The following is a 15,675-nucleotide window of genomic DNA, read 5'->3' on the forward strand; positions in this document are numbered from 1 at the left end:
GGAAAAAAAAGCAAACAAGGTGAGTCCAAATGGAAAAGGTGAGCCAAGCTCAAATGGCCAAGATGAAAATGAGTGGAAGTAGTTCTGGAAACTAGAGATGAAAAGCAAGCTAAAGACATTCATTTGGAAATGCCTAAATAAGGCATTGCCAGTGAATGAGCTTATATACAGTAGACCCAGGAAGGGAGAGCCAATATGTAGCATCTGTGCAGAAGACGTGGAAACTGTAGAACACTTATTTTTCTTTTGCAACTGAGCACAGCAGGTTTGGAGGGTGGTACCATTATAGTGGGAAGGCCTAACACACTACAGAGGGAACTTCAGTAGATGGTGGAGTGAACTATTCGAAGCTAAAAGCAGAATGGGAGGCGCTAACCATTAGTGCTTACAGTCAACATTCTTTGATAGCTATGGAAAGCAAGAAATGACAGCATTTTTAATGGTAAACACCGGCATCCTTTTGAAATTGTACAGAAAGCACAATCAGAATGGAAGGAATTTGTAGCAGTTCAGGAAAGGGATAAACGAGTTAGCATCCAGAAAACAACAATAGCAAAACAAGAAATGCAGACAAACATTGATGATGACAATTGCATGTCCATAAGCATTGAAATCAGCAGCCAAAAGGAAAACAAAGCGCTAGGAATAGGCATAATAGCCTCAAAGGCAGATAATACACAAGTTGTATGGGTCTTACGAAACCACTGGGCCAATTAGGTCCCTCCTTGGGCTGTTGGTGAGGGTTCAAACCTCACCAGCAGTGAAAAAAATCTAAGGGTTGTGCCATAGCACTCCCTTGGTCTAATTGGGTTTGTATATCCACTAGCCCCTACAACAGCCTCCTTAGCCTCCCCCTCCCCCTAGATTAGGATAGAGTAGGTTATACAAATATATCATTGCTGATAAAAAAAAAAGTATGGGCCTTACGAGAAGGAAGTATAGGCGAGAAGCTGTTGGACTATGCACAAGCCATTAAACTGGCTCTGAGCAAAGCAATGGAGCAACACCGGCAGGTAGAGCTGTTAAGTCAATTGAGTAGCTCGAAAGCTCGTTAGAGCTCGGCTCGTTAAGGCTCGAGCTCGACTCGTTAATTTTGGTTAACGAGTCGAGTTCGAGCTCGAAACATGCTCGTTTAGTTAACGAGCCGAGTAAGCTCGGCTCGTTTGATACTCGAGTAGCTCGTTAGAGCTCGTTAATGAAGGACATATTTGTTATTTTAGAAATCAAAATTATATAAATTAAAAATTATAGGTTTTTATTAATGTTAATTTGCACGAGCTCGAGTTCGAGCTCGTGAAACTCGACTCGTTTGTGATAAACGAGTCGAGCTCGAGCTTGAGCCACATGTACATTTAACGAGTCGAGTTCGAACACATTTTAAAACTCGTTTTCTTAACGAGCTCGAGTCGAGCTCGGCTCGAATTAAACTCGAGTCGAGCTCGGCAGCCAAATACTCGGCTCGACTCAGCTCGATTAACAACTCTACCGGCAAGCAATTAAACTGGAAATTTCATCACATGAGCTTCTACAACTTTTGAAGACCAAGAAAACTATGGATGTTAAGACTTTTTGTTCAAATGGAGGACATCCATACATTAAGCTTGTTGAAATGCTCATTTATTTTGTCCTCAAATGAGAGTAGTAAAAGAAGTAGAATGATTAGCAATCATGCTGTTAGTTTAATACAAGATGAGGAATGTAGGTTTCCTCCGTGTCTTAGTACACGTTTGTAAAACTCAACATGAGCCTTTGCTCAAGAATTGTACAGTTTAGTTTTCAATCAATAAAATCTACTGTTTCAGCAAAAACATAATTCATGAGGTTGACCACGAAAAATGTTCCAAATTTGATTTTTGGTTCCAAAGTATATTGGATCAAACTTCCATTTCCTCAGTTTTTATAACCTGCTATTTGCAAGGACATGTCCTGGATCAATTGAGGCAAGAAAAATTTTTTTTTTCCCCCTAGTAGTAATAAGGTTGTATTGTGGAGGAGATAATCAAATGTAAATTTAAGGCTCTGACTCATATGTGCTCTGTAATTGGCTAAATGCTATAACTACTAACCAGCAGCATAAGTTGTTGGCTGATGACTTCATAACCACCGTCAATGACATCCCAACAATCCAGACTGGAGTTGAAAGCAAAGTTGAAGTTATTCACTACTACTTCATTCAGTAAAATAACTTGAAGTTTACCACGGAAAAAGTTTTACGTTCTCTAAAATTTGTGTCTTCTATTATCACATTGTTCTATTTTATTTTTATCCCATATATATATATATATATCAAATCATTACAATATATTTTTCTACAGAAACTCCAGGAAATAACAATTCAAAAGCAGTCAGTATACAGCACAATCAGCTCACAGTCTTCAATGACGCTTTCTGCATGTGAGTTTGGAAACTATTATATAATTCAAAGAAAGGGAAACGTTGATTTAGGAGAGTTAAAAACAGCTCCACAGTTCAGAATCCATAAACAAGATTGTTTAGCAGAACAACAAATTTCAAGCCTTTAAAGGTCTCTCTGACTTTCTCAATTGCAGATGAGAATCATTTGCAGCAGTAACATCATCCATTCAGAATCATAGATAAGGAAGAGGATCCAAATCCAACTCCAAAGCCCCAGTTTTGAGCTGTTGTTGTGGGGCGGCAGTGATGATAATTGTATCCCATTCCCATTTTCTTTTGCCTTGCAAGTTCCGCTAACATTTTTCTTTCCACCAGAAGTTATCATGTCCCCATTTTCTGAAACCAGTTTTCTCTCCTCTTTTTTCTTGTTAGTTATTAGGACACACGTCTTCTTTAATACCCAAACCCACAATTCTCCTAATTTCCTACTTTTCTACTATTACATTATCTGCATAAACTAATAGAGTATAAAGTTCAAAGAGAACAAAAAGGGGTGAAAAATGAGCTGCATTCTTGTGCCTGGACTCAATTGGAGTCTGCAGCCAGCTGAGCTGCCGAATGAGTCAAAATACGGATACTCCATTTGTTTTAACAGTTTCATCCCATGAGGGTATTACTTGTACAGATCAAAATCCTTGCCATCCAATTTCCACAACTTAATTATTTAGTTAGTTAATCCATCCAAATCCAAATCCCCCCAATCCCAATCAAATCCCCACCAAATTCCAGATCCATCACAAAACTTAATCAAAACTAATCATTGAAAATTGCTACTAATAACCTCTAATACTACTTGACAATGAAAACAGACCTCATACTCATGATCCATCAAACCACCTACTTGTAGTTGCATTCAAGCGTAAGAAAACCTCAAATCCAAACCAAAAAAAAAAAAAGGAAGGAAACCAAGTACCCCACCCCCACGCCACCGCACATCCCAGACCCCAAGGAAAAGGGCCAAAACCACCGGTCCACATCACTCGCCTCTGTCGGCAAAGGCAGACACTCTCTCCGGAAAAACACACACAGCGCACACTGAAGACTACAGTCAACATTGAATTGAACCCAGAAAAAGGAGAAACGCCCCCATCTACATTCTACACCCTGACTCTGTGTTGTGTGTGAGTGTGTGTGTTTTTTGTGCATGTTGTGAGTGTACTGATAGTAAAGGCTGGAGCTTTGAGCAAAGTCTAAGGGAGTTCAAATGCAAGTCCAAGATCGTTCCTCTGCTAAACCCCCAAAACCACCCCACCAAGAATCAGATGGGCAGCTCCTTCCAACCTCAGCTAAATTCTCCAAGCCCACCAAGAATCTTGATTTCTCCACATGTGTTTGCGAAAATCTGTATAGAATCATCATTCTTTTCATCCTAGTTACCACCGTCGCCACCCTCTTCTTCCTCCGCAACGGCGCCTACGGCAGCGACACCTCCGCCTTGCTCTGCATCCAGTCCACGCAGTCCCATGCCATCCATCCCCAGCTGCCCCAAATCCGCTGGAATTCAATCCCTCCCATTGCCGACAAGTCCAGTGCTTTTGCAAATTTCCGATCGGAGAAGTGGATTGTTGTCTCCGTTTCTGATTACCCCTCCGACTCGCTTCGGAAATTGGGGAGGATTAAGGGCTGGCAGCTGCTGGCAGTTGGGAATTCGAACACCCCGAAAGATTGGGTGCTCAAAGGTACGATATACTTGTCTTTGGAAATGCAAGCTCAGTTGGGTTTTCGAGTTGTTGATTACTTGCCTTATGATTCGTATGTTAGAAAATCTGTTGGATATTTATTTGCTATTCAGCATGGTGCTAAGAAAATATTCGATGTGGATGATCGAGGGGAGGTGATTGATGATGATATTGGCAAACATTTTGATGTGGAATTAATTGGGGAAGAGGCTAAGCAGGAAGTTATTTTGCAATATAGTCACGAGAATCTCAATAGGACTGTTGTCAACCCGTATGTCCATTTCGGGCAACGGTCAGTTTGGCCCAGGGGATTGCCGTTGGAAAATGTGGGTGAGATTGGCCATGAGGAGTATTACACTGAGGTATTTGGTGGGAGGCAGTTCATTCAGCAAGGGATTTCGAATGGGCTGCCGGATGTGGATTCAGTTTTTTATTTTACTAGGAAAACCGGGCTGGAAGCATTCGACATAAGGTTTGATGAGCATGCCCCCAAAGTGGCACTGCCACAGGGGATGATGGTACCAGTTAATTCTTTTAATACAATTTTTCATTCGTCTGCATTTTGGGCTTTGATGCTTCCTGTTTCGGTTAGTTCAATGGCCTCGGATGTGTTGAGGGGTTACTGGGCACAGAGGCTGTTGTGGGAGATTGGTGGGTATGTGGTGGTATATCCTCCTACAATTCATCGGTATGATAGAATTGAAGCATATCCCTTTTCCGAGGAGAAAGATCTTCACGTGAATGTGGGTCGGTTGATTAAGTTCCTGGTAAGTTGGAGATCCGATAAACACAACTTGTTTGAGAAAGCTTTGCAGTTGAGTTATGTAATGGCAGAGGAAGGATTTTGGACCGAAAAAGATGTCAAATTCACTGCTGCGTGGCTTCAGGATTTGCTTGCTGCTGGGTACCAACAGCCTAGGCTGATGTCCCATGAATTGGATCGGCCAAGGGCAAATATTGGTCATGGTGATAGGAAGGAATTTGTGCCTCGCAAGATACCATCTGTTCATCTTGGAGTTGAGGAAATAGGGACTGTAAATAATGAAATTGGGGACTTAATTAGGTGGAGGAAAAATTTTGGGAATACTGTTCTTGTTATGTTCTGCAGTGGACCTGTTGAGCGTACTGCCTTGGAGTGGAGATTGCTGTATGGTAGGATATTTAAGACGGTTATTATATTGCCAGAGCGGAAGAATGTAGATCTTGCTGTTGAACAAGGCCAGTTGGACCATATTTACAAGTAAGTCTGCTATCTTCCATTGCCAGGGTTTCATTTTTCGCCTGTTGTTGTACCATGTACTGCTGCATCAATACAATTTTGGTTAGAGCACCCCAGGTTAACAGCATCTCCAAGCTGACTAGAGAATAATACATACTCTTTTTAGAAGATTTGTCAGGCATATGGTAAAATTTCAGATGCCTTAATATCTACCTTTTGTGAGCAATACAATTTTGGAAAGATTTACTACAAGAAGCTCGTATCTTCAAAATTCTTAAGAGATATAATAAAGAGGTTTATCTGAATAGGAGATGTTAATGGCACTCCACTTTTTTATGATTGCACTCCAACTATCTTTTTTTCCATGGCATATGATAAAGAAGATAGTGGGAGAGCCGTTATGAAAAGTGGAGTGCCATGAACAATTGCCTTATCTGAAATGATATGCCATTAAGCCAGAGAACATTATTATCATGCACTCAAGTTGTCTTCTTCAACTGATAATATAGATAGAGGAGGTGGTCTTTTGTCAAGCGTTAGGAATAACTAGGAGAAGGTAATTGTTTTTCAATGGAAAAAGGAGAATAACCGAGCAGCCAGGTTAGTAGATTGCAAGAAAAAAGGTCTCTGTTTAATTGCAAAAATCTTAGGAAGGTTGCTGATCATGACAAGTTTCAGGATAGGTGAGTGTATTTACTTTTGGCATCGTCATATAGATGTTAAAGTAGCACCCACTGCAACATAAAGTCAGGGTACCTTAAAATAGTTTGAAGACATTTAAAGTTGTATGGAGTACCCTGCTTTTAGATAAAGTTGTATGGAGTACCCTGCTTTTAGAGATATTTTCACATGTACGTCTCATTATACTGATTTATTTTGACATCGTGACTGGTAAAGCTGGAGCAAGAGTCTACATAAGTTCGAATGTTGTAATTATGAGATGATAAGTTGTGGCTTAACAGACAATACGTCCTTCAGGTTAACTGCAAAAGTTGAAAAAAAGGTCTGAGCAACTCACTATAGTCTTCTTTTGCTTCTACTTTTGGACCTTTAATGTGGAAGGACAACTATACAGTGATAATATAGCTTGTCTTGACAGGACATCGGCTAATATGGCATGATTAGACTTCGAAATTTTTTGCCCTTCATATTTGGGGTTGTAATTGTTTGTGCTACATTTGTGAGCAATGACCTTCTTTGTGGCAAGAATGTCCTTTTATCTCGTTTTTGCTACAAAGCCGTGAGGATATGTAAGTTGTTTCTTACTTTATACTGGTTTTTGGCAATTAATAGCTCCTACCAGAAAAGGTAGAATAGGAAAAAATCTTGAGAATGAATATTGAGTAGCAAATAGAATATTGGGAAAATTTTCTCCTTTTGGATATCTTGGCTTGTAAAATTCACCATCTATTTCCTTTAACCTATACCACAACATACATACTTACTGGACAGGCATTGAGTATGTATAGATAAAGTTATTATTTCTCTGAAATAATAATGGAGAACATATGATGTTCGTACACACACCCAAGGTGTAGGGTATTATTAGTGGTTCCACGTCTTATCTGACATTTTGACCTCATCAAAGCACTGTTTTTGCACACTTTGTCTGGAAGAACTTTTACTTCTGCTGGTACTTGTGCTTGGTCTGCCCCCCCCCCCCAACCCACGGGCGCGCGCTCACATTTTCCCTTTCTTTGCATGGCTGAATCTATAATTCCACTGGGACAAGACTTGCTTTCCAAATAAGTATTCTCTTAAAGTTAACCTTTTGCACTTTCAGCTTGCTGCGTGTTCCATTTTGCTGTTACCGCTAATCATTTGCTTTTAAGATGATTCCAATTCTATGTTGTGTTCTGATGATACTCCTGCTTCTTCTCCAGGTATTTGCCAAAATTGTTTGAAAGATATAGTAGTGCAGATGGCTTTCTGTTCCTTCAGGATGATACAATCCTTAACTATTGGAACTTGCTGCAGGCAGACAAGACTAAGCTGTGGATCACAAATAAGGTATATGAAATGTAAACATCTTATATCAATCAGTTGATTCCTGACCAAGAAAGAATGAGCTTACTGTGATTCTTTTTCTTATGATGAGCTACAAGGTGTAATCTATGTTAGGTGGGAGGGGGAAGTTTTATTTTTTTAACCACTAAATGTAAAAGTAGGTTTCTCACCTTTTCCATGTCCATAACTTACTGCATGTAGGTTTCCAAGTCTTGGACCACAGTTTCAGCTACTGGGGACAATGATTGGTTTGCAAAGCAAGCAGACATGGTAAAGAAAGTAGTTACCAACATGCCAGTTCATTTTCAAGTCAATTACAAAGAATCTGTGAAGAGTGAGCAGAGTCTGACGATATGCAATTCTGAGTTATTCTATGTGCCTCACCAATTTGTATCCGACTTCGTGGATCTCGTTAATCTCGTTGGTGATCTAGATATCCATCACAAGGTTGCAATACCCATGTTCTTTATGGCAATGGACTCTCAGCAAAATTTTGACCCCGTGTTTGACACAATGAAATATCAGCAAACGCCACCTAGTAATTTGACAATGCTCTATTCCTCTGAAGTAGCTGCAGTTCATCCATGGACTATATCAAGTGAGCAAGAGTTCATTAAATTGATAAGAATTATGGCAGCTGGTGACCCTTTGTTAATGGAACTAGTCTAATGGAAAGCAGTTGCCATTGTTCGAATCCCTTGCGAGAGGGAGAGATACATAAACATGTATAAGTATGTCAGACACCGATTTCTGCAATTTTTTTGTACCATTCTTTGGAGGGGTGAAGGGTTCTTTTGTAGATTTTCATGTATTATTGTTTACCTGTGCGATAGATAGACTGACACAAAAAACCAAGACATGGAGAATGGCCGTGCTTCTCTTTTTTACCTGTCTTTTTCCTCTTCTCCGGAAAGTAGCATGGTTCCTTCAACAGCCCAATTTGTAAATCATGTGTACTTAACATTCATAGAAATGAAACTTCCTTACATTGTTTGGCACCTTTTCCCCTTGATCAAGGTTGTGTTTAAATGGTTATTTTTGAAGTATTTCCTCGTCGTTTCTGCATTTGACACTTGTAGGGAGATATACTGGAAATTGAATCTTCTTGGTGCCAAAATTAGAAGAAGAGGCACACAGTTTCGCCTGTGCACGTCTAGCATCAGCTTGAAGGGACCTATGCCTATTGCCTAGCAAGGATCTCTATTTTGATTAGCAGATCTTCTTGTTCAATTCTTCCTGATGTTTTGGTTTATTGCCCTCTCTTTACAAGTTTTTCTTCCGCTTTTCTGGAATATCTTTTCTTTTTTCTTCCCCTCTTTCTAGGTGTTTTTCCTCTCCCCCCCCCCCCCCCAAACACAAAAAACAAAAAAATCCCCCCAAATCTGCTTACCCAAATTAGCAGCAAAATTATAATTTTGTTCTTTAAAAAGTTCCCCCTAAAACTGCTTTACCCCAAGTTTTGCTTAGAGTACAGAATTTCTTTTGTTGGTGACTAGTCAAAGAACTTGTTTGCTCAGGGTGCTAAATTCTTTTGTCGGTGACTAGTGAAAGAACTTTACTGTTCCTTAGTTTTATATGAAGCCTAATGTATGATCACACTAGCCAAGTCCCAATAACAAAGATCAAGCGAATGGCAAGGTTGAAATTTCCATTTACGAAACCAGTACCTCATCACTCGATACAATGACAACAAAACCCCAAAAAATGAATGTAAAATAAGTGGGGAATTGGTGAACATTCGCATCACAAGATGTTGTGCAGTTCATAAGCACATTCCTTGGAGAGTCAGAGAACCAGTGGCCGATATTGAGAGGTAGAGGATTGACAGAGTTATGTGCAATCAAGAGCCATTTGCTTTCCTTGAATGTTTATCGATCAATGCCCTCAATCTTGTCCTCAACCTCGGAGTACAACTGCCTCAGTCTCTCAATATTTTCTTCGGAAGTCTCCCAGTATCCACGTCCATTGGCCTCCAAAAATGTCTGAACCAACTTCCTGAAAGAGTTCGGGTTTGTGCTCATTAGCCTGTTCAACATCTCCTGATCTTCGATAAACGTGGAATTAGCCTCTTCATACACCCAATTGTCTACTTGGCCCGATGTTGCACTCCATCCGACAGTGTTTGTCAGGCGTTTCTCAATTTCACGAACACCCTCATATCCACTGGACAGCATGCCTTCATACCACTTGGGGTTCAATAGCTTGGTTCTTGCATCAAGCCGTACAGTCTCAGACAGTGTACGTACCTGAACAGATGCAAATGAGGGCTGTTAATACATAGAGATCAAGAAATCTTGTGCAGCTTGAATGATGTCTCGCAGGTAAGAAATACACCAGGTTAACAAGTCAGATGGTTACCTGTGCATTAGCTGTAGTTGTGTCAGCAATATATGCATTGGGCTTCTTCCCATCCATCCTGAGGTTCTGTACAAGGTTGGTTGGGTCAGAGTCAAAGTAGTGACTGACATCTGTTAGTGAAATTTCAGAAGAGTCCAGATTCTGGAATGTGGCATCCGCTGTGCTAAGAGCCATCTCGAAGACTTTCCGTTTCTCAGTCATGCCTGCACCAGGAGCATCACAGTCAAATGCAAATGACTTTCGGCTCAAGTACATATCTTGAAGTTGCTTCTCGTCATTCCATGAAGAGTTCTCGACTGCAAGGTTTACATTGGAGGAATAGGAGCCTGAGGCATTTGAGAAGACACGAGTTGCAGCTTCACGAACATCAATCCCAAGTTCTTTAGCTTGTTCTAGTGCATGCTTCCTCACATAATTTTGGTCTTCTAGCTCATCTAGCTCAGCAACCATCTTCACTGCTCGGTCAAGGAGGTTCATCTGTGAAGGAAAAAGGGGAAATCATAATTAGCATTTCACTGCTGGAACTAAAAGGACATAAAACAAAAGAAAATGCACAAGTAAAACAAGATGCTTCTGAAGTTGATCCTACTCTATTAAATTGAGATACTGCTTCAGTTCAAAATAGAATATTAGAGAAGAAAACTTAATTTTTAAGATGAAATTAAGAACCAAGATCTGATACCTGATTGATGAAGAGATCTCTGAACACTCCAGAGCAATTCACAACAACATCAATCCTTGGTCTTCCAAGCTCTTCAAGGCTGACAGGCTCAACCCGATTCACTCGTCCAAAGGTGTCAGCCACTGGCCTAACTCCAATCATCCACAATACCTGAGCCAATGACTCACCATATGTCTTGATGTTATCTGTACCCCAGAGTACAAGTGCAACAGTCTCCGGGTACTTTCCCCCATTATCAGCCTTCTGCCTCTCAAGCAACCTATCAACGACAACCTTTGCACTTTGCATTGCTGCAGTAGTTGGAATAGCTTGTGGATCCAAAGCATGTATGTTCTTTCCAGTTGGCAGAACTTTTGGGTTTCTAATTGGATCCCCGCCAGGACCCGGTTCAACATATTTACCTTCCAGAGCCTGTTTCAAACTTCCCAACTCATTATCAGCCACAACAAGCTTCAGACACTCGCCTAGGAATTGGAACAACACCCTAAGCTTCTCCCTGTCAGCTCTATAGAATTTGGAAGTTGATAGATATTGGACCCATGGTTCATTTATGCCAAAGCCAAGAATTGCGCTGAGCTTGTCAGCAACATCAACAACTTGACCCTTCTTGTTAGTGGTTCGTTCAACAAATGCAGTTATTGCTCCACGTGATGCCTCAGTTATTTGTCGAAGCAGTTCCACATCACGCAAGATACCCTTGTCACTTCCTCTATATACATCCTCCATATCTCTTCCCACTGTCTGAGCCAATATGGATGGAAGAGAGGAAATTCCATCTTCAGGGCGATCCAATGCAGCAATATTAACTAGTGTCGCTACTGCCTCCATTGCAGATGGAGGCTCACCAATGACATGAAGCCCACAGGGTAAAAGCCGGGATTCAATCTCCATGATTTTTGAATATACCTTTCCAACCACAAGGTCATGCTCTGCGCCTGAAATTTCTCCCCCTTCTTCAGGAAGATCTACATCCTTGTCAAGGTTACATTGCCTTGCTGTGCTGATAATAGAGCTTACAATTTGAGAACCACGACCAGTGTCTTTTAGGGATTGATAAGAGGAAATCAGCTCACTGAGCTGCTTGAGTCCCTTGTAGAGCCCTGCATTTTCTGCTGGTGGAGTCAAGTAGCTAATTGTATTAGCATAACTCCTACGTTTGGCAATGGTGGCCTCAGATGGGTTGTTTGCTGCATAGTAATAGACATTGGGGATGTTCCCAATGAGACTATCAGGATAACAAACATCACTCATGCCCACCTGTTTTCCAGGCATGAACTCAAGGGAGCCATGAGTGCCAAAGTGAAGAACTGCATCAGCCTGGAATATCTTCTCGACAAAGGAGTAGTAAGCTGCAAATCCATGGTGCGGGCTTGCTGATTTAGAAAATAGAAGCCGCATCGGATCACCCTCATAGCCAAAAGTCGGCTGAACTCCAATAAAGACATTTCCATACTGCTTTCCGTACACCAGAAGGTTTTCTCCATCAGAGTTCAGGTTGCCAGGTGGCTTACCCCAGTTCTCCTCCAGAGCGGTTGCATAAGGAGTTAACTTCTGGTACTCGCGAACATTCATTTTGTAAGCAATATTAAGATTTGGACTGTTGAATTGAGCCTCTTTGTCATGAATTATGTCTTCAATCAAGGCCTCACCAGTCTCTGGAAGGCCCTCAACATTGTAGCCATCTTTTTGAAGGTCTTTGAGAACAGAATAAATGGAAGCAAAGACATTCAGGTACGCAGCAGTTCCAACATTGCCTTTGTCTGGGGGGAAGCTGAAGACGGTTACGGCTAGTTTCTTCTCTGTCTGTACATATTTAAGAAGCAATATGAGATTATCTAGCATATGCTGCAACTCTCCCATTGCTATTTATGGATATAACAACATTGATAAGAACTAGTAGGCCAACGAAGCGAGCTGCTAATCAGGAATCATGGATACACTGTTCTTAGTCATGCTAATATTAGAGTTTTGTCTTCCTCTTTAATTTTCAGAAAAAACAAAGACAAGGCACATAAGATTCGAATTTACTACTTTTAGTCACTCTTACCAAAGAGGAAAAAGAAAAAAAAAATGCATTTGCGATTGTCAGTCCATTACTCACTCTTACCAAAAAGATAAAATGTTTTATGGCCTGAACTAATTTGACAGACATAATGTAATATTTAAACCACAAAATCTAACCTAAAATTCTCTTGTCACAAATAATTGATTCATAGATAAGAGTGCAGTTACATTTCAGATGTGGGAGCTTGAAGCAAAAATTCAGGCACCATTAGGCCTACGACAGATACTTTTCTTCAAAGTCTATATAAAGAAAATAAAAGACTCGCATAAAACTCAGAAGCAAAGGTGACCATACCTTTGATTTCTTCTTAAGCTCAGCCCATTTGATCGCTCTAGTGCAGAGCTGCTCCACTCTTTTGTGTAGAGCATGTGATTTCCCTGCAATGGTATAGTGGCAAGTGCAAACAAAAATAAGTACGCTAATACATCATTTGCTTAAAGTATATGGTACTACCGTAACCAATACAAGCATAAACATTTGCAGATGGAGATTCAGAGAGGGACTTCAATAATTAAGGTTCAGGTAAGAACTATAAGCGCCTAGCAATCCTTGACTTGCAAGCATAAAGAACCAAAAACAGGAGTAACTAATTCATAAGCCAAAATGCTTAAGAGTTCAAATTTCAAGGTCTTGGTGTTTGAGCTGAAATCAAAACATAAAGATATGATGATAAAGAAAGAAGTCACTTGCCTGTTCTGGGATCTCGGCCTGCAAACACTATAGGCTCCATGCCTCCATCTAGTTCTGGAAGTGCAACCTGCAGAGCTACCTGGATCGGATGCAGCCCAAGAGTGCTGTTCAACCATTCCTCCGTAGTCTGGAACACCAAAGGCAACGCAACAATGTAAGGCACATCAAGCTTTCTCAACGCCTCAACTGCCCTGGGATGATCTTGCCTTGCAGGTCCGCCCACAAGAGCGAAACCAGTCAATGAAACCACTGAATTCACAAAGGGCTTCTTGGTGACTGGATCAATGAAATATTTCTCAACTGGCCCTGAAAAGTCAAGTCCACCAGCAAATATTGGTATGACTTTAGCCCCTCTTGCTTCCAGTTCCATAATCACAGCCACATAGTGACTCTCATCACCGGTGACAATGTGACTCCTCTGCAAAACCAACCCGATGATAGGTGCACTTGGACTCTTAAGCTTTTCGTTAGCATCCCTCCTAGTACCATACCAATTCAGATACTCCTTAACATCATCGTACATACAAGGAGCCAATGGGTGCCAAACTCCACTGTCCAAGTACAGAACTGGATCAGAATACTCAATTTTTGTCCCTTTTAGTGCAGGCACATATGAACCAGAAATCATTTTCAAGAAATTCACCAAATTATCAGGGGAACCACCAAGCCAAAACTGCAAACTAAGTATATACATCCTAGCATCCTGGGCCTTATCACTGGGCAAGTACTTCAAAACCTTGGGCAATGTCCTCACAAGCTTCAACATGCTGTCAGCAAATCCTGCGGAGGACTTGTTCTTCTTCTTAAACAGCTGAAAAAAGGGACTTTTTGACAGCCCGAGCTGGGACATACTGAAAGACCCCAACTTGTTGAGTCTCATAACCTCAGGCATTGATGGAAACACCAAAACTGCATCAAGCCTATTCCTCTCTTTCTCCACCGCAGCCTTTACCTTCAAGGCTAATTCCTCAACAAAGATCAATGATCCTATAAAAATATTCGCATCCTCGAGGTCCTTACAGAAAGTTTTGTAAGTATTTTCATCTCTAAGCTCCTCTACTAAGTATCCTACAACTTCAAAAGAAGCAAACTTTCCATTCTGGTTCAGGGTTTGAACTGCAGCTGTAAGGGATGACTGATACTGAGCTTCTAAAACTACATACACAACCTTAACGGTGGGGAGGCCCTTGTTATTCTCAGGTACAATTCTTCTAACCTCAGGGGTGGTTTGAGTGAATAATCCATTGCCAATTGCAGCACATTTGAATTTCAAAACTGAGTTTGAGTTGGTTGGGCTGGATTTCTTGGGAAGAAATGAGTGAAGAAAGTAACGCTTTTGCGAAATTGATGAAAGTTGGTCCACTTTTGAGCTAGGAATTTGAAAAGGTGAAGAAACCAGAGAAGCCATTTTGCTCAAGCTCCCTAATTTTCTTGAATGCACAGAGGAAAACAGAGCAGCCCACGAATTTTAATGGAAACACTGTAGCTCTAAATGCGTGCACAAGCACAACTATGCTAAAATGGCAAACAGAAAGAAAAAGAATGAAACAGAAATCGGGGGAGGAATCAATAAATGTACCTTGCCCCCTCTTTCAGATATGAGAGCGTTTTCACTATTCAGTGAAGAAGGTTTCTGCTTCTGCATCTGCTTCTTCTTTCTGTTTTCTTGAATAAATTACAAGGCTTCGAGCTTATATCCTTCATGTGGAGAGAAGTGAGTGTATGAAGAAATGAAAGGAAATAAAGTTGGTTATTTTCTGTTAGTGGTCAGACAATAGGACACGTGGAAAACTGTGTAGGCCACTTGGGAGTGCGTGTTCTGAGGTTGAGGTTCAATTCAGTCAGGCAATTTTAGGGAGATCGACCTAGTACTAGCGAGTGGACATTGTCTGCATGTAATGTGGTCTCTGTCTATCTCTTGGGCTTGTTCTGATGAATTTCTTGGTTTCCTATTGGCCAGTTTGGATTTCCTAAGGAAGAAGTACAGGCCTATGAGAGGGGTAGATTGGATTGTTTATGATGAGGAGGGAGATAGATTAGATTGCTAGATTTTTAATCTTTTTTGTTGTCATTCTAGAGTGAACATTTACTTTGAAGGGGAAAGCTCTTTTTGCTTGAAAAGATTCTGATTTTTTAGCTTGCGTCCCTGCGGGAAAGGAAATTGACATTTCCTATGGCTCCAACCTTCCTAGGTCTCATGGCAGGTTAACAGTGACACGTAGAACACTAAATGGCCATAAGAAAAAGAAAAGGGTGAAAAAATAAATAAAAAAGTAGCCTTGCAAATGTTTTCATTGTTTTTTCACCCTCTTTTTTCAGTTTACCTTGCTTCCTAGTTTTGATTGCTACAAGGACAGTGTTGAGAATCATAATAAAGATTATTCGGTCAAGTGATAAAGCGTTTGATATAATTACAAAGCTTGGTTCAGTCGCCACCATCAAAACCTGTAAGGCTTGGTGGGATGGAAGGTCACAAATTCAAACCATCTGCTATTATATATAGTCAGCCATTATAAAAGTGATTTCAAAGGGGTGTGCGGCGTCTGAGGTGAAAATGAAA

The 15,675-nt window shown here is 40.7% G+C and overlaps 2 protein-coding genes across 2 annotated transcripts; one reads left to right on the top strand and one right to left on the bottom strand.

Moving 5' to 3' along the window:
- The first annotated feature begins 3,045 nt into the window (after nt 1-3,045).
- On the top strand, nt 3,046-8,320 carry LOC113693574 (probable glycosyltransferase STELLO2). Its single transcript, XM_027212108.2, has 3 exons — nt 3,046-5,334; nt 7,197-7,323; nt 7,522-8,320. The coding sequence occupies exons 1-3, from the start codon at nt 3,620-3,622 to the stop codon at nt 7,987-7,989; spliced, it is 2,310 nt and encodes a 769-aa protein (XP_027067909.1). The 5' UTR covers nt 3,046-3,619; the 3' UTR covers nt 7,990-8,320.
- A 622-nt stretch (nt 8,321-8,942) lies between these two features.
- LOC113691905 (magnesium-chelatase subunit ChlH, chloroplastic) lies at nt 8,943-15,268 on the bottom strand. The gene is made up of 5 exons (XM_027210233.2): nt 13,116-15,268; nt 12,720-12,802; nt 10,361-12,163; nt 9,679-10,155; nt 8,943-9,566 (listed from the first exon to the last, which is right to left on the bottom strand). The coding sequence occupies exons 1-5, from the start codon at nt 14,521-14,523 to the stop codon at nt 9,189-9,191; spliced, it is 4,149 nt and encodes a 1,382-aa protein (XP_027066034.1). The 5' UTR covers nt 14,524-15,268; the 3' UTR covers nt 8,943-9,188.
- Nucleotides 15,269-15,675: the final 407 nt, after the last annotated feature.

The sequence above is a fragment of the Coffea arabica genome, chromosome 6c (assembly GCF_036785885.1).
Source record: "Coffea arabica cultivar ET-39 chromosome 6c, Coffea Arabica ET-39 HiFi, whole genome shotgun sequence".
NCBI lineage: Eukaryota > Viridiplantae > Streptophyta > Magnoliopsida > Gentianales > Rubiaceae > Coffea > Coffea arabica.

What these genes read in the sequence shown, in the direction of transcription:
- LOC113693574 (XM_027212108.2), top strand. Translation starts at nt 3,620, where the DNA reads ATGCAAGTCCAAGATCGTTCCTCTGCTAAACCCCCAAAACCACCCCAC. An exon ending in CAGTTGGACCATATTTACAA is followed by an intron (nt 5,335 to 7,196) that starts GTAAGTCTGCTA and finishes CTTCTTCTCCAG; the next exon opens with GTATTTGCCAAAATTGTTTG. An exon ending in AGCTGTGGATCACAAATAAG is followed by an intron (nt 7,324 to 7,521) that starts GTATATGAAATG and finishes TACTGCATGTAG; the next exon opens with GTTTCCAAGTCTTGGACCAC.
- LOC113691905 (XM_027210233.2), bottom strand. Translation starts at nt 14,523, where the DNA reads ATGGCTTCTCTGGTTTCTTCACCTTTTCAAATTCCTAGCTCAAAAGTG. An exon ending in AGCTTAAGAAGAAATCAAAG is followed by an intron (nt 12,164 to 12,719) that starts GTATGGTCACCT and finishes AAATATGTACAG; the next exon opens with ACAGAGAAGAAACTAGCCGT. An exon ending in GAGATCTCTTCATCAATCAG is followed by an intron (nt 10,156 to 10,360) that starts GTATCAGATCTT and finishes TTTCCTTCACAG; the next exon opens with ATGAACCTCCTTGACCGAGC.